The sequence below is a fragment of the Anoplophora glabripennis genome, unplaced genomic scaffold (assembly GCF_000390285.2).
Source record: "Anoplophora glabripennis isolate ALB-LARVAE unplaced genomic scaffold, Agla_2.0 scaffold139, whole genome shotgun sequence".
NCBI lineage: Eukaryota > Metazoa > Arthropoda > Insecta > Coleoptera > Cerambycidae > Anoplophora > Anoplophora glabripennis.
The window spans coordinates 52272-76520 of record NW_019417300.1 but is presented as its reverse complement, the minus strand read 5'-3'; the positions used below and the strand labels follow the sequence as shown (position 1 = coordinate 76520).

The 24249-nt window shown below is 38.0% G+C and overlaps 1 protein-coding gene across 2 annotated transcripts in view; it reads left to right on the top strand.

The window, feature by feature from the left end:
• LOC108906371 (zinc finger SWIM domain-containing protein 8) overlaps nucleotides 1-19064 on the top strand; it is a 53568-nt gene extending 34504 nt beyond the window's left edge. The window contains exons 2-14 of one of the 2 annotated variants that reach the window (XM_018709606.1): nucleotides 496-747; nucleotides 4067-4227; nucleotides 7230-7540; nucleotides 10504-10915; nucleotides 11308-11820; nucleotides 12208-12805; nucleotides 13295-14068; nucleotides 14569-14976; nucleotides 15497-15996; nucleotides 16146-16551; nucleotides 16661-16882; nucleotides 17360-17684; nucleotides 18325-19064. In XM_018709606.1, coding sequence (XP_018565122.1) covers nucleotides 496-747; nucleotides 4067-4227; nucleotides 7230-7540; nucleotides 10504-10915; nucleotides 11308-11820; nucleotides 12208-12805; nucleotides 13295-14068; nucleotides 14569-14976; nucleotides 15497-15996; nucleotides 16146-16551; nucleotides 16661-16882; nucleotides 17360-17684; nucleotides 18325-18391 — 4949 coding nt within the window. In that variant the 3' untranslated portion in view covers nucleotides 18392-19064. Of the gene's footprint in view, nucleotides 1-495; nucleotides 748-4066; nucleotides 4228-7229; nucleotides 7541-10503; nucleotides 10916-11307; nucleotides 11821-12207; nucleotides 12806-13294; nucleotides 14069-14565; nucleotides 14977-15496; nucleotides 15997-16145; nucleotides 16552-16660; nucleotides 16883-17359; nucleotides 17685-18324 lie in introns of both variants that reach the window. The other variant, XM_018709605.1, reaches the window with a different exon arrangement.
• The last annotated feature ends 5185 nt before the right edge of the window (nucleotides 19065-24249 follow it).

Genomic DNA, 24249 nt, shown 5'->3' with positions numbered 1-24249 from the left:
AAGTATGACAAAACCCTCAACTTGTCATAGGTTTTATAAAATTTTAACAATAAATGCGATAGTTATAAACAAATGAAAAAATGGGCACTTTTCTTGTTTTTTTGCAATAACTTTTTTATTTATTAACCGATATTAATTTAACAAGTCTCATTTTGTAGATAATTTTACTCCCTACAAGCTGTCCGTGAGTCACTTTTCGCTAAAATTGATGGTTTTCCCTGCAAAGTGAAAAAACTGTTTTCCTCACTTATTTGTTTAAATAGAAAAGTTAGCTAATAAAAGTTTTTGACTCACGAGACGAGAGATGTCTTGTATTATGTTCCTTTAGACAATTTTACAATAATATAGCGGATAGGACTTTTTTCGAGTTTCTCTTTTATTTTCGCTAATTTTCCTGGTGTATAGGTAATGTTCCTGGCGTACCTAGAAGAGTTGCCGTGTCATTCTATTTTCTTATTCGCTAATGCCACAAATAAATAATTTCCGTTGTTGCAGATCTTCAGTCGGTGCCGTCGCTGACGGAGTTGGCAGCGAAGTGCGTGGCCTCCCACATCCCCTTCGAGCTGGTGGAGCACGTGTACCCCCCAGTACCGGAACAGCTTCAGCTGAGGATCGCCTTCTGGAGCTTCCCCGACAATGAGGAGGACATCAGGCTGTACTCCTGCCTGGCCAACGGGTCGGCCGACGAGTTCTCCAGGGGCGAGAACCTGCACCGGAACCACATGGTGAAGGATCCGCTCCAGATAGGTAAAAAAAGAAAAAAAAATGAAGGGGCAAAAGTCTTATCTTTGAGGGTCTAAATTTTGTTTCTTTCTTTTACCCAAGTCCTTATTCAAGGCGAATCTTACATGTGTGCACATATTTTTAATTTTGACTGGGATTCGGTTCTTTTTGGGACACCCTGTATAACTGGAGTTCACAAGATATGAGACTTTGGTCAATTTTTTATAAAACCTAATACATGATAAAACGGTTTTATTGTCCTTTTTCTATTAAATTTATGTGCTTATACATATGAAAAAGACTTGAAAAAACTGCTAACCTATGTAAAAAATATTTATTAAACGTAGCTCAAAACGTACATTTCCATCCATTCCAAAAGGCGTTTAATAATTTGCATAATTAAACAATTTCCTTTAATATGCAAATGTTTTTGTCATTTTCTAATTTTGGTAATTTCAGTTTTATTTTAATCAAGTACTAAGGTATAATTAATTACTTTTATCCGGTGATTTTTTTTTCTTAACAAATATAAATTACTATTCAGAATCTGGAAAGCCAAAAACTGTTATCTATAATTAGCTTGATTCCTTAATATTAATTCGCATGGGTTTAAAAAAATTAAAATTCCAGGTAACGAACCTCCGTTTACTTATAATAATTGTTAATATTTATAAACGGGAATATTTTAATAACTACCAGCTGATCATACATATTTATAGATGGTAACAACTGTTTTTTAACTTTTTTTTAAATAAATTTGAATAAATGAATCCTAATATAGTTTGCTTAATCCTATTGGCAACAAATGTTGTCGATACGTACTTAAGAAAGCAATTAAGTCAACTTGTTTTGATATAATGCGGATAATTGTACATTGCATATGGTAACGGGAGAAAGTTTTTCATTCAAGAAAGACGTAGAAACTCGAGGAAAATATACAGACTTCTTCGGTAGCTTCAAAGCCGTAAAAACTTATTGAACTTTTTTGTATTACCCTCACCTAACTTTTTAATGTTTAATGAGACTAACTTTTACTGGGAATATATTTAGAAACGGTTACTACATCGCGAACCGTCCTAATATGGATTAAAATGAGAAGATGGGAAAGTCAAATCGGTTCAGAGAAAGGAAATCTTGTGACAATCATGCAAACTTGGACATTTCAAAAGGAAAACATTGCGATTGATTCTGTATTTTTTTATCGTGACTATGCGTTGAAATACTATAACGGAATTAATGTTTATAAGTAAAACAGTTATATATTAAAGTTAAAAGAAAATACCGGCTGTTCTAAGGAAATATTGATTGATGGATATAACAATGTGTACATTACACAGAATATTTTTAGCGTTGACAAGCTTCAGTTAAGATTTATAAATAAGGTTTAAGGTGTAACACATGGAATTTCCGCTTTATCAAAAAACAGAATATATTTGTTTTAGTAAAGTTTTAAGTTGAATGTCAGATCCGGAGATAATACTTGGAAAATTATAGAATTTGTTTCCAATTGGTACATAACTGTGATTCATTCAATATCCGTACCTTACTATGTTGCCTACTATTTTATTTAAAGATGATTACTATACAGGGTGGTCTTTAAATACGTTCCAATAATAAACCGAGTGATTCTTTAGCTTTAGACTATTTCAAAGGAAACCTTCCTATGAACATATTCCTAAAAAGCCTAGTTACAGAGATACAGGGTGGTGGTGGGCCAGATATAACCTACAAAGTGTATTATTTGTTAATTTTCAATGCTGTTGACGTCAAGAATTTCTTTTTGTTTTTGTACCCTCTCCCCGTGTAACGAGATTTTCTTAAACCCCGTACTTGCATACAATCGGTGGAAACATTAGGCTTTTTTTCGCGACTGAATATTGGTGGATATCTGACTTGTAGTCACTATTTCCATCTCTTTTGATCTTAGTTGTCATATGATAGTTTAAATCTCTTCACTCACTCATACTACACATACCACAACATACAACTTCACTCGCGAAAAAAAGCCTATTGTCGGCCGACTATATTTTTCTTCTGGCTCTTGAGTCGGCCGATTTTGAAGCAACTCAACAACAACATGGGGCGGCATTTTATCAAAGGAATCGAGTTGCTTGTTTTTCGTTTTAAATGTAAAACATCGGCAGGTCTGTATGGGTTTTAGAATTAGATACATCGTTTTAACTGTCAAACGGGATATTTGATTGAAATTTGAGGTTAGGTTGTGAATCAATGTTTACTTTAAAATAAAAGACGTTGCAAAATGTGGACAACTGAAAACGCGTTGAATTTAATAGAAAATTTAAAACAAGTGCCTGCTCTATGGAATGTCTCTTGTTCTTCGTAACAAGAAAATGGACGAAACAGTACGTTTAGCAGAAGAATTTTTTACTACTCCAGAAGAAATAACTAATAATTATTTTTTATAATTAAGTATGCCGCAGAAACACTCGCTGCTATTATTAAATCATCATTTGATGCCATTTTTACCAAAGTTGCAACTTTAAATGCGGACGAGATACATTTGTGTATATTGATCGGCCGAATATTGGTGAAAAAAATACTCAGTCGGCCGACAATGTTTCAACCGATTGTATCCAAAACTGTATGGGGCATTAGGGACAAAAATTGCAAAATACCAAAGTCCCTAGATCGATCAAATACCGCATCGTTGTTTTTGTTTGCCCCAACGGTTTGACAGTTTATTCTGTACTAAAAAGAATAATAACTCGAAAATGGCTCGGTTTTTTAATAAAATTGAAACGATTTTATTAAACTGAAATGCCAATAAAAGATTTAGTAACGTCGAAATTCTAAAGTGTTTAGAGACTTTGTCTCACAATGTCTCGGCTACTTGTCAACAACTTGTTTCATTAATTTGCGACAAATATCGAGAGTTTTGAGGTATGTTTTTGGGTAGGTGTGAAATTTTTAAAAACTTAATGCTCGTATCTCGAAATCTGAGCCGTTTAGGAAAACATATTTTTAAGCGATCTAAAAATCACTCCCCCCCTTTATCGGAACCGTACTCTGTATAGGAAATAGCTAGAAAAGCCCTTTGGACAAACAATGCCAAACTGATCTTAACGAAGTAAATTGGGCTCCCGCGCTCGTGATTTATAGATGTTTGTGAAAAAAACTAGAAGTAGAGTATGAAACTCCCGACTCTGATTTTCTTGAATTATCCATCTCTGTCCGGGATAACTTCCAATCCAGCGGCCACTTGAATAAAATATTAGGCGAGGATCGAGATTTGCAGCCGCCGGGCGGCAACTTGTCCGTACCGAAGCCTCTCCCGGTTGCGAAAAGGGAGAAGCCAATTTTTTTTTCCTGTGCCTTGTTCCAGGTTTCCACCTGTCGGCGAGCGTCCAGCAAACGCCGCGCGGCACCCATAACGTTGCCGTGACCTTCGACCGACGCCGCATCTCTTCGTGCAATTGCACCTGCACCTCCACCGCCTACTGGTGCTCGCACGTCGTCGCCGTTTGCCTCACTCGCATCCACTGGGTGAGTAGGATAACCGTGCCTGTGGAGCTGGTCTCCCACCGGGAGGCTAACTTCAACCTCCAAACTCCCAATCCCCCTCAACCATCCCCAATAAGACATTTATTTATTTTTTCCATGTACTTTGTTAGTTTTCTAAGGCTTTGTAACTTTTAGGATCGTTCTCTACTGCAGAAGATTTATAAAATCATCAAATTTCTTTAATTGTAACAAAATTAGAAGTAGTTACAATTTATGACCTTTTTTTTAACTTGAAAAATGTCATAACAGAACTTTTCCTATTTGCACAAGAACTGTTTCTTTTCAATATTATTCAAAATTGAAAAAATTGATTAAATCCAATATCTCCACAACTAGAATGGAGGATTGCTGCTATTTTCTACAGAATTCTTTTTTTATATTCTACCGTTGTCTATATTATTCTAATAAATACCGTATATGGGGGCTGTGTGAAGTCAGCCCTCATATTTTCAAAAATAAACTATTACTTAAATTTCTAAAGCATTTTATAACAATTCATTAAAAATGACCATTGTAATTATTTTTAAACTGAAACACTGGTGAGGTCAACTTCACAGAAGAAAACCGATCTGTCTATACAGGGTGTCTCATAATTAGCTGCCAACCCTGAACAGGCCGATTCTGTTATCGAAGCTAAGTAAAAAAGTTCATATGAACATGGGTCCGGAAATGCTTCCTAAGGGCACAGGGACCCATTTTGAAGAGGGAGGAATGGAAATCATTTTTTTGCAATATCTCTCAATCGCGTTGTGATAAATGAATGAAATTTGGTATACACAGCTAAATTTTGATGAGCAATTTGATGGACTAATCCATTTATTTCCACAAGGTCCATTGGGGTGGGTACGGGGGGGCCCTTGGTACTTTGCGTGTGTAACTTTTTCATCTTTGACTTTTTAACAAATTGGACAGCAAATTCCGTTTTCCCGAACTGTTTTACGTTAAAAAGGTACTCTTGTTTCAAATCGTTATCTTTAACGGTTTCTGAGAAAATCGCTCTTGAATTAATCCCACTTTGGTCAATTTCATAGTAATTTAAACAAAATAATCAAGGTATTCTTATGTCAAAGTATTGTCAACCCGATTGCCAATTTAATAGTTCTAAGCGAAAAAAATGGAAGAGTTTACGGGACAAGAGTTAGTTGATATGATATTTATTTATGGCTTTTGCGATGGTAATGCTGCAGCGGCAGAACGCGAGTACGGGAGAAGGTTTCCAAACCGAAGGCTGCCATCAAGGAGGACATTCCCTACGGTATTCCGCAACTTAGCTGCAACCGCCACTTTTCGAAAGGCACCGGGTCAAGGACGTCCCAGGATTAATAGGGAAGCGGAGGTCCTTGACGCTATTGAACAAGATCCTACGACTAGCATACGGAACATTTCAAGGCAAATAAATGTTCCTCGGCCAACGGTACTACATATCTTAAAGATTTCCTTAACAGAATTGATTAGATGTGCTACTAACATTTCAGGTTGGAAGAATATTAAAGCGACAAGGTCTACATGCCTATCACTATCGACGTGTACATGGCTTGATACCAGAAGATTTTGCGCCACGTATGCAATTTTGTCGCTGGATTTTGTCGCTGGACAACGAGCAAGCTTCCAAAATTTTGTGGTGTGACGAAGCTACTTTTACCCGAAATGGAAAATTAAATTTTCATAATTCTCATTATTGGGAAGAAGAGAACCCACATGTTGTTCGGAGAACAAACTTCCAGCAACGGTTTTCCATAAATTTATGGGCGGGAATAATTCACGACACTCTGATTGGACCTATTGAAATTCCACAACGTCTCAATTCAAATCTTTATTTAAACTTACTTCAAGAAAATCTTCCCCAAATTCTCGATGATCTGCCTCTAAATTTACGACGTAACATGTTTTTTCAACACGATGGAGCCCCGGCACATAGTGGTCGCAATGTTCTAAATTTCCTAAACGAAAATTTCGCTGGACGGTGGATAGGGAGGCACGGACCGGTAGCTTGGCCGCCGCGTTCTCCCGACCTAACCCCGCTGGACTTCTTTTTCTGGGGATATCTAAATCAAAAAGTTTACGCCACCGAAGTCGATACCCGTGAGGAATTGCTGCAGCGTATCAATGATGCAGCCAATGAAATTCGTCAAAACCGTTTTAGCATCTTAATAGCTTCGAGAAGTGTTACACGTAGGGCAAGACTTTGTATCAGAGAAGGTGGAGGGTTTTTTGAACAGTTTTTAAAATAGCTTGTTGTCTGTTATCAAAATTAAGTTTCCATCTTATGATCCCTTCGAAAAGTGACGGTTGCAGCTAAATTGCGGAATACAGTGAGGAATGTCCTCCTTGATGTCAGCCTTCTGTTTGGAAACCTTCTGCCGTACTCGCGTTCTGCCGCGCAGCATTACCATCGCAAAAGCCATAAACAAACCATCATATCATAATTGTTCTACATCAATAATGTGTATTACTGATTACGTATTAAAATATTATTATTTTTTGTTTAAATTACTATGAAATTGACCAAAGTGGGATTAATTCAAGAGCGATTTTCTCAGAAACCGTTAAAGATAACGATTTGAAACAAGAGTATCTTTTTAACGTAAAAAAGTTCGGGAAAACGGAATTTGCTGTCCAATTTGTTAAAAAGTCAAAGAAGAAAAAGTTACACACGCAAAGTACCAAGGGCCCCCCCGTACCCACCCTAATGGACTTTGTCGAAATAAATGGATTAGTCCATCAAAATTCTCATCAAAATTTAGCTGTGTATGCCAAATTTCATTCATTTATCACAACGCTATTGAGAGATATTGCAAAAAAATGATTTCCATTCCCCCCTCTTCAATGGGACCCTGTGCCCTTAGGAAGCATTTCCGGACCCATGTTCATATGAACTTTTTTACTTAGTTTTGATCATAGAATCGGCCTGTTCAGGGTTGGCAGCTAATTATGAGACACCCTGTATAATACCTACTCGTTAATACTCCAAATAATCCTTACAGCCTCACCTAGTGACTCTTCGAGCTCCAGTTTCCGAATCGCTGTCCCGTCTGCAGCGCGACCAGCTCCAGAAGTTTGCCCAGTACCTTATCAGCGAATTACCTCAACAAATCCTACCGACTGCTCAAAGACTATTGGATGAATTATTGGGATCTCAGCCTTCGGCAATCAATTCAGTGTGCGGCGCTCCCGATCCGACTGCGGGTGCCTCGGCCAATGACCAGACTTCCTGGTACCTCGACGAGAAGACCCTCCATGACAACATCAAGAAGATTCTGATCAAGTTCTGCGTTCCAGCACCCATCGTTTTCAGGTATCGTCCTTGTTCAGTAACCAATAATAATAATTCTCATTTTTTTTCACTGCACTATTTACAGCGATTGACATAACTTTTGACAGTGAAATAAGTACCTAATTAGATAATTGGTATTGTTTCCTTGATGGACATTAACACATTAATAAGACTTATTGGAATAACGAAAATATATAAATTATATTCTCTCCCACTTGTATGCTTATGACAAGCACTGACACGTTTCAGCTGGAAACTGACAAGGCAGGATTTCAAGAAGTTAAACTATGCAGCCTCATTCGTCCCTCTTTTTGTACACAAGAAGCACGAATAAAAATAGAGCAGGCTAAACATATTGTAAGAACATCAAAGTTTCTACCCAAAGAATACATAAAATAATTTTTATCAAATTAAGAAATATAGTCGAAGCATTCTGTCACGGATTAATGTTAAATTTGCAGAAATTATTACCTGGACAAAAAAAATATGACCGTATAGAAAATAAAATTTTAAATTGAGTTTCTTGTTCTTTAAATTCGATCCAAAACGGATAACATGGTTAAAAACTTTAAAACGGTTTTTCTAAAATAACTAAAAAAAATAGCACCAATGAAAAATTTTAAATGAGAAAGTTGTAGGTTTTAAAAAGATCTATCGACTGATTTTTTGTAAGTATGGATTGCTTTGTTACTTTTCGAGATATATCGAAAAAACCGTTAAAAATCTTCTCTTTTCTCTTCTTCTATAACTCGTTTACATTTACGTGCCCATATTTGCTATTTACTGCAAACATAGCCCGCGGCAAGCCAAAAAAGCACATTTTTGAAAAATTTAAAAATATTAATTATTTTTCGATATATCAATTTTTTGAAGAAAAAGGCGTTCTCGAAAATTGGCTAGATCTTCTCAGTGGATATACCTACAGTAACGATTTTCGGTTTTATTTTCTTCGTAAAGAGTTATATTGTCATGCTGTTAAAAAATGTTGACGATTTTATTAATTTTAAGGATCAAAAAATGACTGAAAAAGTTGCACTTTTTTTGGGAATGTTATTTTCAAATAACTATTTCAATTTCCATTTTATGAAAATGACTTTTAAAGAAAGAAACTGCTGACATTTTTTCACGAATTAAAAAAAAAATGTTTTTCAACGACCTTCTGGAGATAATTTTTTTATTTAAAAAAATTTTGAGGACGCAATTAACATTTTCCAGCGATGCGCTTGATGGAGGTTAATATTGAATACTTATATTTTCAAAAAAAAAAAATAGTAGGATATGTTTACTTGACTTTTAGTATTAGTAATTGAGTAATAAACTGAAGCGTGCAAGCGCCGAGTGCGTCAGCTGGACCGGATGGAGAAGTAGGGGAAGTGGCGCGCGCTCGCTCTGAAAACTGATGACGTGAGTCTAAATGACTCGCACTTGCAAAATCTTTGATATCTCGGCTTCTGGACCACATACAAAAATTCTTTTGTACTTAATCTGGAGTAGCTAGCTAAACACGAATATTATAGTCATTTTCGCCTTAGAAGCAAAATAGTCCCATAAATGTTTAGTTTTTATTTAACTTCTATATATATTTTTTTTTATTATACTTTTTCACGAAAATATGGACGATGAACAAGAAAATGAATCAAAACACAATCCGACAAAGAAAAGAAGAATTTCATTTGATAAATAATTTTATCTATATAGGACACTTGTTTGTTTTGCTTCTAAGGCTAAAATGACTATAATATTCGTGTACCCCAGATTAAGTGTAAAAGAATTTTTGTACTTGGTCCAGAAGCCGAGATATCAAAGATTTTGCAAGCGCGAGCCATTTAGACTCCACGTCATCAGTTTTCAGAGCGAGCGCGCGCCGCTTCCCCCTACTTCTCCGTCCGGGCGTCCGGTCCAACTGACGCACTCTTCGGTTTATTACTCAATTACTAATACTAAAAATCAAGTAAACATATCCCACTATTTTTTTTTTAAATATAAGTATTCAATATTAACATCCATCAAGAGCATCGCTGTAAAATGTTAATTGCGTTCTTAAAATTTTTTTTAAATAAAAAAAATTATCTCGGCTCCAGAAGGTCGTAGAAAAACATTTTTTTTATTAATTCGTGAAAAAATGTCAGCAGTTTCTGTCTTTAAAAGTCATTTTCATAAAATAAAAATTGAAATAGTAATTTGAAAAAAACATTCCCAAAAAAAGTGCAACTTCTTCAGTCATTTTTGATCCTTAAAATTCATAAAATCGTCAACATTTTTTAACAGCATGACAATATAACTCTTTACGAAGAAAATAAACCGAAAACGTTACTGTAGGTCTATCCGCTGAGAAGATCTAGCCAATTTTCGAGAGCGCCTTTTTTTCAAAAAATCGATATATCTTGAATAATAATTAATATTTTAAAATTTTTCAAAAATGTATTTTTTTGGCTTGCCGCGAACTATGCTTACAGTAAATAGTAAATATGGGAACGTAAATGTAAACGAGTTATAGAAGAAGAGTAAAGTGAAGATTTTTAACGGATTTTTCGATATATCTCGAAAAGTAACAAAGCAATCGATACTTACAAAAAATCATTTGATAGATCTTTTTAAAACCTACAACTTTCTCATTTAAAATTTTTCAATCGGTGCTATATTTTTTTAGTTATTTTAGAAAAACCGTTTTTTGCACCTTTGAGATTTTTTTTAACCATGTTCGCCAATTTCGATCGAGTTTAAAGAACAAGAAACTCAATTTAAAATTTAATCTTCTATACGGTCATATTTCTCTATAATGCTTGGACTAATAGTAAAAACTGTTGTTTGAATTATTTATGACTCTTCTACCGACTGTTTATATTTTACTATTGTTGTACATATTCTTTTTTAAATTTTTTTGACAGACTTGCACAGGTTATTGCTAACTTTACTTGAAACAGTTAAACGAACGTTTTAAGCATTTCTTCTAGACCTAGAAATAACCCGTCTCTCTTCCGCAGCGATGTAAACTACTTGAGCACCGTGGCCCCTCCGGCTGCTGCAGAGTGGACGTCGCTGCTGCGACCCCTCCGCGGCCGGGAACCGGAGGGCATGTGGAACCTGCTCAGCATCGTCAGGGAGATGTTCAAACGCAACGACAGGAATGCCATCCCCCTCCTGGAGATTATCACTGAGGAGTGCTTGGCGTGCGAGCAGATCCTGATCTGGTGGTTCAATACCAAGGTGGCCCTGCTTAGCGGCAACTCCGGCTACGGAGGCAGCGGCGGCGGAAAGCACAACAACGTGAACAGCAACACTCACGCCTCGCAGCACGCCTGCTCGTCTCTGTGCGATGAGGTCGTCGTGTTGTGGAGGCTGGCCGCTCTGAATCCCGGCCTGGCGCCTAGCGAGAGGGATATGCTGCACAACCAGGTTGGGTCGTTTAGTACTTTTATTTATTTTTTATTGTTTATTTGTAATATTTTATATTATGTCGTTCAGCAGCACAAATCCCTGTTATAAAATGGGAATATACGAGAAAAAAGGAATACAAAAAGGATAAAAAGAAAATACAAAATTACGTGTGGCGATTAAAACAAAATTAAAAGATACGGAAATGAATTGAAAATGAATTCTACAAACAAAAATGCGAAAAATGTAACAGTAAAGAATATAATAACATTTTCGGTAATTATTTCTTCATCAACCACGAAACTATTCGGTAACTTTGAAGAATAATTAATTAATGTCTTCAGAACAAAATTTCTAGCTGCGATACATTTCTTTTTGTCCTTCGGAACTGTACGTGTTTCTTTTTTTTTAAGTTCACGACATGGCACATGAAAATCCTCGAGAAGGTAAGCAAATGCCGCAACACGACCTCGAGCTCCCAGTCCAACTACAACAAGAACTCCAGCTCTCTAAAGATGGACCTGGAGGTGTTCACCGGGTTCAAACCGGCCATCGAAGCCTGCTACCTCGATTGGGACGACTATCCCATGCCCGGTATAACCTACACCCAGGACATCAATCCCATGTACCACTGTCCCTTCACCTGTTTCCGCCACGGTGCCGACAGTAGCCGAGGGGAGAGCCAGGTCACCCAGGTTAATTCTAGTAAGGCGGTCTTGAACTGCGAACATCCCCACCAGCACGCCTCGCATTCCCACCACCACCACCACCATCACCACCACCACCACACCCATTCCAGGGTGACGAGGTTCGATTACGTTAACGTTATGAGTTTGAATCCCGTGGAGTATCCGCCGCATCCCCATCCGCAAGTTAACGACAGGGATGGGAATCGGTCGAGCGTTAGCAGCGAAGGTTTCTGTGAGGTGAGGAAGTATTTTGCTGAATACGGGGTGTAATTTTGATTGGGGATTAAATTTATATCGGGGCTCTTAAAAATTTTAATATTTTCAAATTTTGGTGTCTAATTGACAACAGACATAATCACAATGTAATTTTGATAGTTTTGCATCTGATAGTAGGACCATGTTAGAGGTCATTGACTCTGAGATTCACAAACTAAACACAGTACTTTAAAAAGAAATTTGTAACCGACTTTTTATTAAAAACTTGAAATGACTAAAAAATATTTCAATTATAACTCGACTATTTATTCGGTTTTAAAGAAATTAAATTCAGATTAATAATTATTGTGGGGAAAACCCCTAAAAAAATTGTAATAAGGCGAAATTCGTTCATAGAAACAATTCCAGGTCGACGACGACATAAACCTACTGAGGGAAAACAGATACAACGATTCCGACTCTCAAGAGGGAGGCGGCAGCGACTCGTCTAGCAATAGCAGCGCGGACAGCAACACCCCCTCGACGGCCCAACATTCCAACAACACCAGCGACAACGATATCAACAAGCAGAACTACAAGCCGTTGCAGCCCGTGTCGGTGCCTGTCATCTCGAACACTTGGGTACGCGGGGCGCAGGTGGAGCAGCTGCCCGGTTCGAGGAGGCCGTCGAAGGACGAATCTACGTCGTCTTCGAATTCGGAGTCGCCCCAGTCGGGAGACGAGTACAACGTCTACTTCTACAACAGCAAGGACATTGACGCCATGAACACTAGTGCTCAAAGTAGTGGTAGTTTGAAAGTGAACGAACCCGAGGATAAATCAACTATGTTTTCTAGTTTGAGAAAGTGCGACGATCCGTGGGACGTGTTGTTCTCTAGGGCGGAGGGCTTGCACGCCCACGGGCACAGCCGGGAGGCTTGCATTTTAGGTGTGAAACTAGCGGAGGAACTTTTGATGAATCCCCCCGATTTGATGATCGAGATTCCGCCCATACCCCGAAAGAAAGGTAAGTGTTCGGTTTTAGTTTTATTTTGCTGATTTTGTTTATTAATTTATTTTTTTTTATTTATTTGTTGAAAATTTCTGATTATTTAATTTGAAGTTTTTTTTTTTTTCATTTAAGAGTTTCAGTTAATTTATAGCAGTTTTTTTGTCAAGAATTTTAAAAAATCTATGCGAGTTAGAACCATTATTTCTTGGCTGTACTAGTTATACAAGTTTTTTCTAGGGTTTAAGACATTTTACAACTTGACAACACGTTCAGAATATAAAAAAAAGCATATTTTTATCTCTTATGTTTATCGTTACGTTTCCTGAACTTTACACGCCTGTTGAACGTACAGAAAATCACGTACAGCACTATAAACCTAATCACACCCCACAGAATGCTTTTAAGAAACTATTAACACATGAATTAACCACAATTATTAAATACTTCCTGCAAAATTCTCGACAAAACGGAACAAGTATGTTGACCGCAAAATATATTTGACAGGTAAGAAGCAGCAGGTGAATCCTGCGACCCACCAGCTGAGCTGCCTGGCGTCGGCGACCCTCTCAAAATGTGCCTTCTTGTGCTCCGTCTTGTCGGAGAACTGCGAGCATTTCCACCTTGCTTTCCGTGTGGGCATGTTCGGGCTGGAGATGGCCAGGCCCCCGGCCAGCACCAAACCCTTAGAAGTGAAACTGGCCAATCAAGAAGCCGACCTGGTGAACCTCCTGAAACGGATCCCGTTGGGTCACAGAGAGTTACAGATCCTGCGCGAGAGGGCCGAGCTGCTAAAGGAGGGTACTCTAAAGTCCCGAGGCGAAGCCATGCTCCCCATAATGCTGGCCAGTTTTATATTTGACGCCCTGGTGATCCCCAGCGTAATCGGTCGCGACAGGGTGAAAATAATGAACATGCGGCTGCCTTCAGACGAGCCCTTAGGGTTTGAAGCGGCGGTCGCGGCCTTGGGATTGAAAGCGAACGTTTCGGAAGCCGACCACCCTTTACTTTGCGAGGGTACACGAAGACAGAGGGGGGACTTGGCGATAGCCCTCTTAACCTTCTATAAAGACGACTGCTGGAAGATAGCCAGGATTATGGATAGGCTGTTGGACAGGGAGGTGCACCAGTTGATAAAGACGCCAATTATGAGTTCTTATTATTCCAGTAACCCACCTATTAAAAGCCAGTTCAGTAATTTAAAGAGAGAAGACTGTGATAAAGTTATAACGCCCCTCAGCCCTTTTCTGCCGCCCACGGAGATGGTACCCACCGATTTGAGTAAGTAAAACTTTCACAATACAGGGTTAATTGGCAAAACTTAAAATTTTAATTCCGGTGGTTGAAGTAAGAAACAGAATTTCATGTAGAAATGTCTGATAACATTCTGTTTTCAAGATACAAAGTGTTGAAGTTTGAAAAAAAAAGTTTACCTTTCAACGTAATATTGCAGAGTAATTTTATCTTCATCGTAAATGTTTCATATTGTTTTTCGAAAACATTTATCCAAATCTGACTTTGGCGTTAAGGAACAGTTTTGTATGATTAGAAGCCAAAATTTTTTTAATCTAAATATGTCTAGTCTGATGTCTAGGGCATTAGTCGGCAGAGTAGTTGTTTCCTGCAATATCATCAGTTAATATTCTCTTTAGATATGTTTTAGAAAAAAACGATTCCTTGACACACTGTATAAGCATTTTCGAATCTTACCTAATTATATAGTCACGTATATATTTATAATAAATATATGTTTAATAATTTTCCATCCACTACTGAAGCAGGTTGCTGCAGCAGGCCCCACAGCTCAACTAGCGCGGAGATAGATCAAGGTATGAGCAACTTGTCGATAAACGGCCAACCCGCTCAAATCGCGACGCAAGGAGCGGTCACTAGGACAAAGGAAGGCCGATACAAAGGGAAACGGGCATATCCGTCAATACCGAATCAGCCGTCGGAGGCGGGGGCGCATTTCATGTTCGAATTGGCTAAGACGGTGTTGAACAAGGCCGGCGGCACCAGCAGCACCTCACTTTTTACTCAACCTTCGACGAGTCAGAACCATCACGGACCTCACCGGGCGCTGCACATGTGTGCATTTCAACTCGGACTTTATGCGTTAGGCTTGCACAATTGTGTCAGTCCTAATTGGCTGAGTAGGACGTATTCGTCGCACGTTTCGTGGATAACAGGTGAGTTTATTTTTATTAGTCATTGTCATCATTATCATCTTACATTTATTAATTTCCACATTTCAACAATTTATTTCCTATTTCCTGCCATGTTTCTAGCTTCCTTTTCCTTTCTTCAGTAATACAGCAACACTATAAAGTTGTCTTCCCCCTTCCGTTTTTACCAAGTTTTCCGGGTTTCCATGTCTTGTTTGTGAAATATAACCATAACCTACAAAGTTTATGTCACACCTGAATTGTTTCTCAGTGCCTACTAGCACTAAACATTGCTTTGTACCTATACACTGCTTTATTCCAGTAGGCATTGAGTAATAATGACATTTAAGATGTGACAGATATTTTGTAGGTTATATCTCACTCACACCCAAAACAAATCGCTAATCTAAATAGTTCATTTGTTGTCTCACTTTTAACACTAATGAGAACTGTTAAGTTTGAAGTATTATAGAGGAATAAAGGTTTTTAAGTTTTTATATCAAAGTTATTCATTGAATGTGATTATTAGCTTGTCACTATACAGGGCAGGCGATGGAAATCGGCGCGGCAGCCATCTCATTCCTGATAGACACCTGGGAGGGTCACTTGACCCCGCCAGAGGCTGCCAGCATCGCTGACAGAGCTTCGAGGGGTTGTGATCTCAATATGGTGCGTGCCGCTGCCGAATTGGCGTTATCATGTCTACCTCACTCACACGCGCTAAATCCAAACGAAATTCAGCGGGCGATCCTCCAGTGTAAAGAGCAGAGCGACGACATGTTGGAGCATGCCTGTCTCACCGTGGAGAACGCGGCGAAAGGCGGTGGGGTATACCCCGAGGTTCTCTTCCAAGTGGCCAAATATTGGTACGAACTGTATATCGGGCATACTCCCGGTGGAGAGCAGTTGATAGATAATGAGATGCCGCACGATCCTCTCATGGATGGCCATGGTGCTTTGGTGGCTCTGATAGAGGCTCCCGTTCCGCCTGAAGGGCCGCCGCCTCCTGCACCGGTTGTTGTTACAACAGCCCCGCCTTATACGGTAAGTCTAATTGATAAGAGCGAAAGTCCATTTTTGTGTAATTGTATGTAACCAAAATTTTTATCGGTTTTTCAGAATTTTTACGTTTACCATTTTTTTTTAAATATCGTTTATAAAGTTGCATATTGTTCTAAAAGCTTTATTTTCAGCACGCCGCCCCACCGGTGGGCATGTACGTGAGTCACTACAACTTCGTTCCGCATCCACACCACCCTCAGATGGGCTACGGGGGCCCTCTACACCCCCTCCATCAAGCCCCACCCCCAGCACACGTGCAGATGTACCAGTTTCCTTATCCCCCTCCCCCACCTCAAGCCGCCGCCCCACCATTCAATCCCGTTCCCACTTCCTATTCCAATATACCGCCACCGCAACAGGCGGCGTTTACCAACGCCCCGTCTCAATATCCGCAACCACCTCCCGCTGCGTTTACGACTCCGCAACAACCACCTCCACCTCCGGGACAGCTCCAGTACTACGGGCCGGCCGTCACCATAGCTCAGCCGGTGCAAGGCTTGAGGCCTGCGCCGCACATGTACCCACCTCCACCACCTGGTGAGTGCAAATTGACTCACAATTTTTATGATAAAAACGTTTTGACAGCCTTTGTTATTAAACGCAGTAATTTTTGAGACTTGAGAGACTATTAAGGAAGAAATTTTAGGTATGGCTCCACATCCGCAGCAAGCAGTGGCGAGGCCCCACAGGCCTCACCAGTTCAACCAGGCCCAGTTGAGGTACTTACTGACGGCTTATAGAGTAGGCATGTTGGCTCTAGAAACTCTAGCAAGAAGAGTGCATGATGATAGGCCACAGGCTAAATACGCGAGAAATCCGCCCTATGGGGAAGATGTCAAGTGGCTGCTTAGGATATCGAAACATTTAGGTAAGTGTTAGAAAAATGAAATTTATTTATTTATTTATGTAACCTATTTACTTACCTTACTTACTTATCTTACTTATCTACTTACCTTACTTACCTACTTACTTACCTTACTTACCTACTTACTTACCTTTTACTTACCTTACTTACTTACCTACTTACCTTACTTACCTACTTACTTACCTACTTACCTTACTTACCTACTTACTTACCTACTTACCTTACTTACCTACTTACTTACCTTACTTACCTACTTACTTACCTTACTTACCTACTTACTTCCTTACTTACCTTACTTACCTCCTTACTTACCTTACCTATCTACCTACTTATCTACTTATTTATTTATTTATAGAACTTACTAGTTCAAAAGTGAAATTACTAATTTACAGGACAAAGTACAAAAAAATAGCATTACTAAACTACAAAGAAATTACGTGCGTACACATTCTGAATCAAATTTCCCGTTTTTGTGTTCAGGAACACAGTACCTGCACCATTTCTGCGTCTGCGCTGTGAACTCCATAGTGAGTCCGTTCGTGCTGCATGATGTGGCCATAGAGGCCGCCCAGTACCTTTCGAGGAACAACCCGAGTCTCGTGATGCAACACCTGCGCACCGCCCTCACGCCCCTCGTTCAGAAGTGCCAGCAGATGTACATACAATGCATGCACCAGAAGCTGTATCACCTGACGTCGGCCGACTACGAGGACTTTGTCAGTATAGTTTGTGCGGCGAGGGCCGCCTTCCAGATCACCCCCGACGGCACGACGCAGTTCAAGGAGTGGTTGCAGTCGATCAGGAGGTGAGTATTATCAAAATTATCAAAATCTCCAACTTGATGTACAAAAGTTCGTAATTAAGGAATATTGATATAACTGCGTGCATAGAACACCATAAAATACAATGTTTAGCACTTTTTTGAATTTCTTTATGCTTAATTCTAAAAAATAATTAGCGTTGTAATAAATTTAATATGTGGTAAAATTCATTTCGAGCAATGTGACAACGGCGCGGCGGATATCATGAGGTACTTTACTAAACTGTGCAGCAATATACAATTCAGTTGGTATTTGAAATTGGACCGTGTCTGAGTGTTTATATTTCGATTTTTGCAAAATATGTGGGGAATGCAGCTTACATAACTTCAGATTTGGTTTCAGGACATCAAAATACATAAGAAACCCACTTGATCAAGTTTAGAACAAATTTTTTTGAATTTTTTTGCACTCACGTAAATTTTGCCGATTTTTCACTATTTTTTACAAATTACTCAAAATTTTGGGCGTGTTTGAGCTAAATGGACTTCAGATTCAGATTTAACACGTCGAGATACATACTTTGGTACAAACCACCTTCTTTTTATTGTGCCGGTGTTTTCTTTAGCATTTGCAATCACTAATTGATCTACTGGCTTGCAAATAATTAAATAAAACGTCTTTTAGGTCGAAGTCGTGCAAGAAAGACCTTTGGACCCAGATAAACACGGCCTTGCAGGCGAACAGCAAATGACAAAGGCCTGACCTAGGTGCCCAAGGTAGTTATAGTTATCATAGGAACCCGTCTGACGCGGTGGAAGAAGTGGATATGCAACCGTCGACCCCTCCGTTGCTGCACCTCTGCAGCTACTCGCCGGAGCTGGCTGTGGGCCACCAGATATACATAGCACGTACCCACCCCCTCCTGCCGCACGACGTCGTCATCAACGAACAACAGCAACAGCCGCCTGGCAGCGTGGCATGGGTGCCGTTGCCGAATAACTCTCCTCCGCCCACCAGTTGATTCGAATAGGCCGAATCAACTTTTTAAAGCAATAGACGGCATCGGTAAAATCGCGTGGAAGGTTCTTTTAATGCTTGTCCAAAATTAACGTATTTTCTACTTCGCTCCAGTTTCGTGCCTCTGTCAGAACGGGAAGGGAGTATTAATGGAGCCTTTGGACGTTTCAGCACGTCGGTCGAGAGGATCGTTTTATTGTCATCGTTTTTAATTGACTTAATGTTTTGTTGTCGGTTATTTTTTTACATAACTCTGCAAAGTGCTCAAAGTAATGAGATGGAACTTTTAATGATGTGATTTTTTTTTTCAATCGTTCTCAAAACCATATCAGAAAATACGACACAGGTTTTATATACGAAGAAATACCTTATCATTTGATGGTAATAAATTAAAGTGTTTTGCCGCAGGTACTCTTTTTCTTCTCTTTATACTCTAGGTCTAAAATAGCAGGCAGTAGGGCGTGCGGGCAATGCGATTCCATAGGAGTATAATTTTAAAGGGTGCCAAAAATTATTGTGTGTTGAAGAACAAATAGATGCATCAATTTTGATAAAAAGTACTAGATTATCGTTACGAATTTACGGTCTGGTATATCAGCAGGTAGGTAAGTATTTTTTTTTATTTATACTAAAGTATTCCACACGTGTATAATTTTTTTTCTTTTTTTATGTGATGTAACCAGCATATCCTCTGACTGGACAAGCGCCCCTGCAAAAAATCTACTAAAATCCGCTGTTCTTTTTGTACGTGTATAATGCTCTTATTCCGTGTCTTGACAGTTGTCCGATTAATCCTACAGAAGTTCTTTTAAATCTAATTTTAAGATTATGTTATTTTGTGCCACAAGTTTTTATATTCGTTCAGATTAGTTCAATGGGGTCCAGCTCATGGTCAAACATTGGCAATGGAAGAAGTGCTTTAATTATCTTTCATTTTGGCCTTTTTTGTGTGTGCAACTACTAATAATCCTATTCTTAACATTATGTCTATATTCAATATGTTTTCCGTTGCACTATTTCATAGTTTCGCCTTTCCTCCATGCAGATGTTGACAATTTTTTTATTCATCGACTGTGGTAAGCATCATTATCTATGGCAATCACTGCACTAGGTGTGATGTGAAAGAAAGTAGATATATATTTTCCACGGACCCCACTGTCCATATTTCCTGTTTGTTGTGAATCGAACACTTGTAAATCATTGTTCAAAAATCGGTAAAACTGGCATAATCTAGGAAAATTCAATTTTTTTCTTACCATGTATTTAATTCTTTACTTTTTTACATTTTCTCCATTTTAGCAAATGATAATATACACACATTGTCCATTATACAATTTTCCTGAACTGTTAAGAGGGCTCTATAGCAAACGGGGAACCATTTTTATAGATTTTATTACACAATCTGTCAAAATATGAATTAATGCACAAATAACAGACTTTCCCCCATTTTAACGCAGATTTTCTATAAAATGGACTTGGTTTGAAACTCGAATAACTTTTTGGTGTAAAGGAATTTGTAATTTACTTGTTTAAAAGCGGCAAATTACAAATTTCTTTACAACAAAAAGTAATTTGAGTTTCAAATTAACGCCATTTTATAGAAAACCTGCGTTAGAATGGAGGAAAGTCTGTTATTTGTGCATTGATTCATATTTAGACAAACTGTGTAATAAAATCTATAAAAATGTATTGCTGGTTGTCTACTTGCTATAGAGTCCTCTTAAATTCAGTCATTTATGACTACCCTGACGAATCCATTTTAACAACACTTATCGGAATAATTAAAATGTGAAAATAACACGTTTTGCTAGTACGCTTATGATGCTCGCTGACACTATAAATTGTGTTTTATGTACGACTCTACTGCCCGCTATTTTGGAACTGAAGTATAGCTGCTACTTAATTTTTTTTAGTACGTGTTGGGAAAGGTATGGAAATTTTGCGAAACTATTTCGAAAAAGCGGTAGCCGCTAGAAGTACATGGCTGGAACATTTCAGGAGAAGCCGTTTTGAAATTATTAAGATTTTTTAACCGTATTTTTTTCGATTAGGCGACGCTTTTAATACGTTTGTGGGTTTTTATTTCGTTGGCATTTTAGATGATTAGATCACGAAGAGCCGCTCGTATTTTAAAGACATACGGTACACTGGGACTTTTGCATATCACAACGTGGACAGGTGTTAAAATGCATCAAAATGATGAAAAAAAAAGTGTAGTTTTATTTAAAAAGACGTGCTCAGGTTATTCTACCATCTCTGCCTTCATATAGGTAAATTATTGTATAATTAAGTAGCCCAATTAAATATTTTATTTTTAATTATCGATCGATTACTACCACTTACACACATCACGTGTCGCAGGATTTTTTTCGTTCTACTGATTTGATTTAAGCAACGGTAAGAGACGTATGTTCGACGCTATAGACTTCTATATTTTAAAGAATATAATTCATAGTATTATTAAAAAAAAAAAAAGTGAAAATATAAGGATATACATAGAAGTTTTGCTATGAACTGTCGTTTATGAAATAGTTGTTTAAGTGTAGTTAGTAAGTGTTTTTATATATGTGTTGACCGAATGAATGTTTATCGTTTTATCACGTGGTATTTTTTCTATCACGGTATTATATTTTACGCGGTTGAGTATAAAATATAAATGGTTGTGTTCAATTTTGCGTTTTCAGGTTACGTATTTACTTTTAAGGGCCGCCATCTCAACTGAAAATGTTACCCGTTGAAAAAATCGCCAAATATTCTTCTCGGTTTCATGTCTTTGCTGTGATAAAACTTTTAACAGTACTGTATTAAAAAATATGGTCTTACATACACAGGGCGCGACACAACGACGTATCGAAAATGAAAAAGCGTCTTTCTCTTCCAAATTTAGAAATATTTTTCCTTTGTGTAATCGTTTACTCTCAAAATCCCCGTTTTTAAAATACAAACTCTTAAAACCTTTCAAAGAGTGACCGCAAAATCCGCCTGTTTTTGAGACTTTGACAGGGGCGACAGGGAAAATCCTAAAAATATTCTGAAGATATCCAAAATCTCGTCACTTTCAGTTTTTCGAAAATTTTCGAAAATCACCCTTATTTAGGGGTTGAAAAGACAAAAAAGTGAGCAAATTAAGAATCGTCAGCAATTGTAAAACCACAAATATTTCTATGTTGTTATCAAAATAATATTATGAACGTGAAAATATCTAATTTCGTGGTGGGGTGGTTTTACCCTCATTTGGAATTGGAATTGTATTTCCACCGCGGCACTTAAGCCTTATTAGGCCCCTTGTACACTCTCCTTCATTACTCGAGTGCTTTTTCTTCAAACCATCCTATTTACTACACGGGTGGCTTGGTGGCAAAGTCTCGTACAGTTTATGTACGATAGCATGGTCTTGAGTTACAGAGATTTTCTTTGCTCTGTTCTCATTACATTTATCGGGGACCACACGCATGCGGCAAATGTTGAGCGACCCAGGTCTCTGGTGGGCTGCCACAGCCACGTCCCCAAGCCTGCCTTAGGTCACCCATCCAAATTTCAGCCTGCGTCCGTGATGCTTACCTCGACAGATCGAAATCCACCGGCCAAGACACCCGGCTAGGCGGTCCCCTCTCACTTAGGGGTATTTTCCTTCGGATCTAGTGATTCTGGGTTATTAACGGTTCAATTATCGCGTATAAAAGAAAAAGAAAAAAAATTGTAACTTTTAATATATTTTTTGCATTTTTAGGCGTTTAGGGGATGATTTCACCTCTTTAGGGATATTATGGGTTGATTTTCAATCCGGACAAGACCGTATCAAACACGAAATTAGATATTTTCACCTTCGTATTATTTTGATAACAACATAGACATAGAAATATTTGCGGTTTTACAACTGTTGATGATTCTTAATTTGTTTACTTTTTTTGTCTTTTCAACCCCTAAATAAGGGTGATTTTCGAAAATTTTCGAAAAACTGAAAGTGATGCTCATTTTCATTTTTCATGATGAGTATTTGAATATTTTTAGAATATTTTTAGGATTTTTTCTGTCGCCTCTGTCAAAGTCTCAAAAACAGGCGGATTTTGCGGTCACTCTTTACTACACTTGTGACTGGTAACAAACTACACTTACGACAAAATTATAAATTCCCAAAGGACTGAAATAACCTTAATTGTCGACAAAATTGATCGTAACTTCAATTTTGTTTTACAAAAAATTAAATAGCTTCAGAGATCATTAAAATCATTTATAGTAGACTTATGAAAAAAAATTCTGAACCCGTCAAGGGTATACCAGGTGTACAAGTATGAAATGCAGATTTTTGTCTAAAAAAAAAACATGTTAAATTCGGAAGAATGATAAAAAGTGATCGCTTGTTATACATTTTTCCCATCTTTCGGGCAATTTGTGAATTCCATGCCAGTAAAAATCTTCCCCTTTTGCCCCGAACCATTCATCGAGCCATTTTTTCACATCTTCGTAGGAACCAAAGCGCTGCTCAGCAAGTGCGTGACCCATCGATGCAAACAAGTGGTAATGAAGAAAAATGACTGTGTAGCCTCTTTCGGTATTCAGGCCTTTTTTCGAGCAGCGAACGGTTCAAATTGGTCAATTGTTGGTAACGTTTAATATTAACCGGTTTCCCACCTTCATCCAACAATTCCACATCTTCGTATTTTTTTGGCGGTTTTCCACGTTGCTTGTCTGCAACATCGAAGTCACCACTTTTGAAATGCCGAAACCATCGTTCACGCATATCTTGAGATGGAGTATGTTCACCATAAGCTTCTCGAAGTAATCAGTATGATTCAGCAGTAGTCAAACAATTAATGCTCTCCGCGAATGCCCTTTGTTCGATATAAATTTAGTATAAATACAGCACACACTTTTCCAATTTATCACTCAGTGTGCTTCCGACACTTGTTGATGACACAACAAAATGGCGCAGTGTCAAATCTTTATAGCACAAATTGCATTGATGCGCCATCTGTTGTTGGAAATCCGCATTTCATACTTGTACACCTGGTAAATGGCTCTTTTTAATTAGGATATTGATCATATCATTCTATTTACACAATTTTTAAATAATTTTAAGTGCTCTATAGCAAATAAGCAATTAGCAACACATTTTTATAGAATTTGTTATACAGTTTCTCTAAATATGAATTAATGCACAAATAACGGACTTTCCTCCATTCTAACGCAGATTTTCTATAAAATGGCATTAGTTTGAAACTCAAATTACTTTTTGTTGTTGAGAAATTTGAAATTTGTATCGTAAATTACAAATTTCTTTACACCAAAAAGTTATTTGAGTTTCAAACTAAGTCCATTTTATATAAAATCTGCGTTAAAATGGGGGAAAGTGTGTTATTTGTGCATTGATTCATATTTAGGCAATCTGTGTAATAAAATTTATAAAAATGTATTGCTGATTGTCTATTTGCTATAGAGTCCTCTTAATAAGTTGGCAAGAAAATAATTAAAAAAACTTATAAGGTGCTCTTCTTCCAAGTCGATAATATTAACTGATTTCAAATAAAAATATATTTATTGTTTTCTGGCCAATACTTTGCCGTCATATTTTTTATTAAAATGCGGGAACAT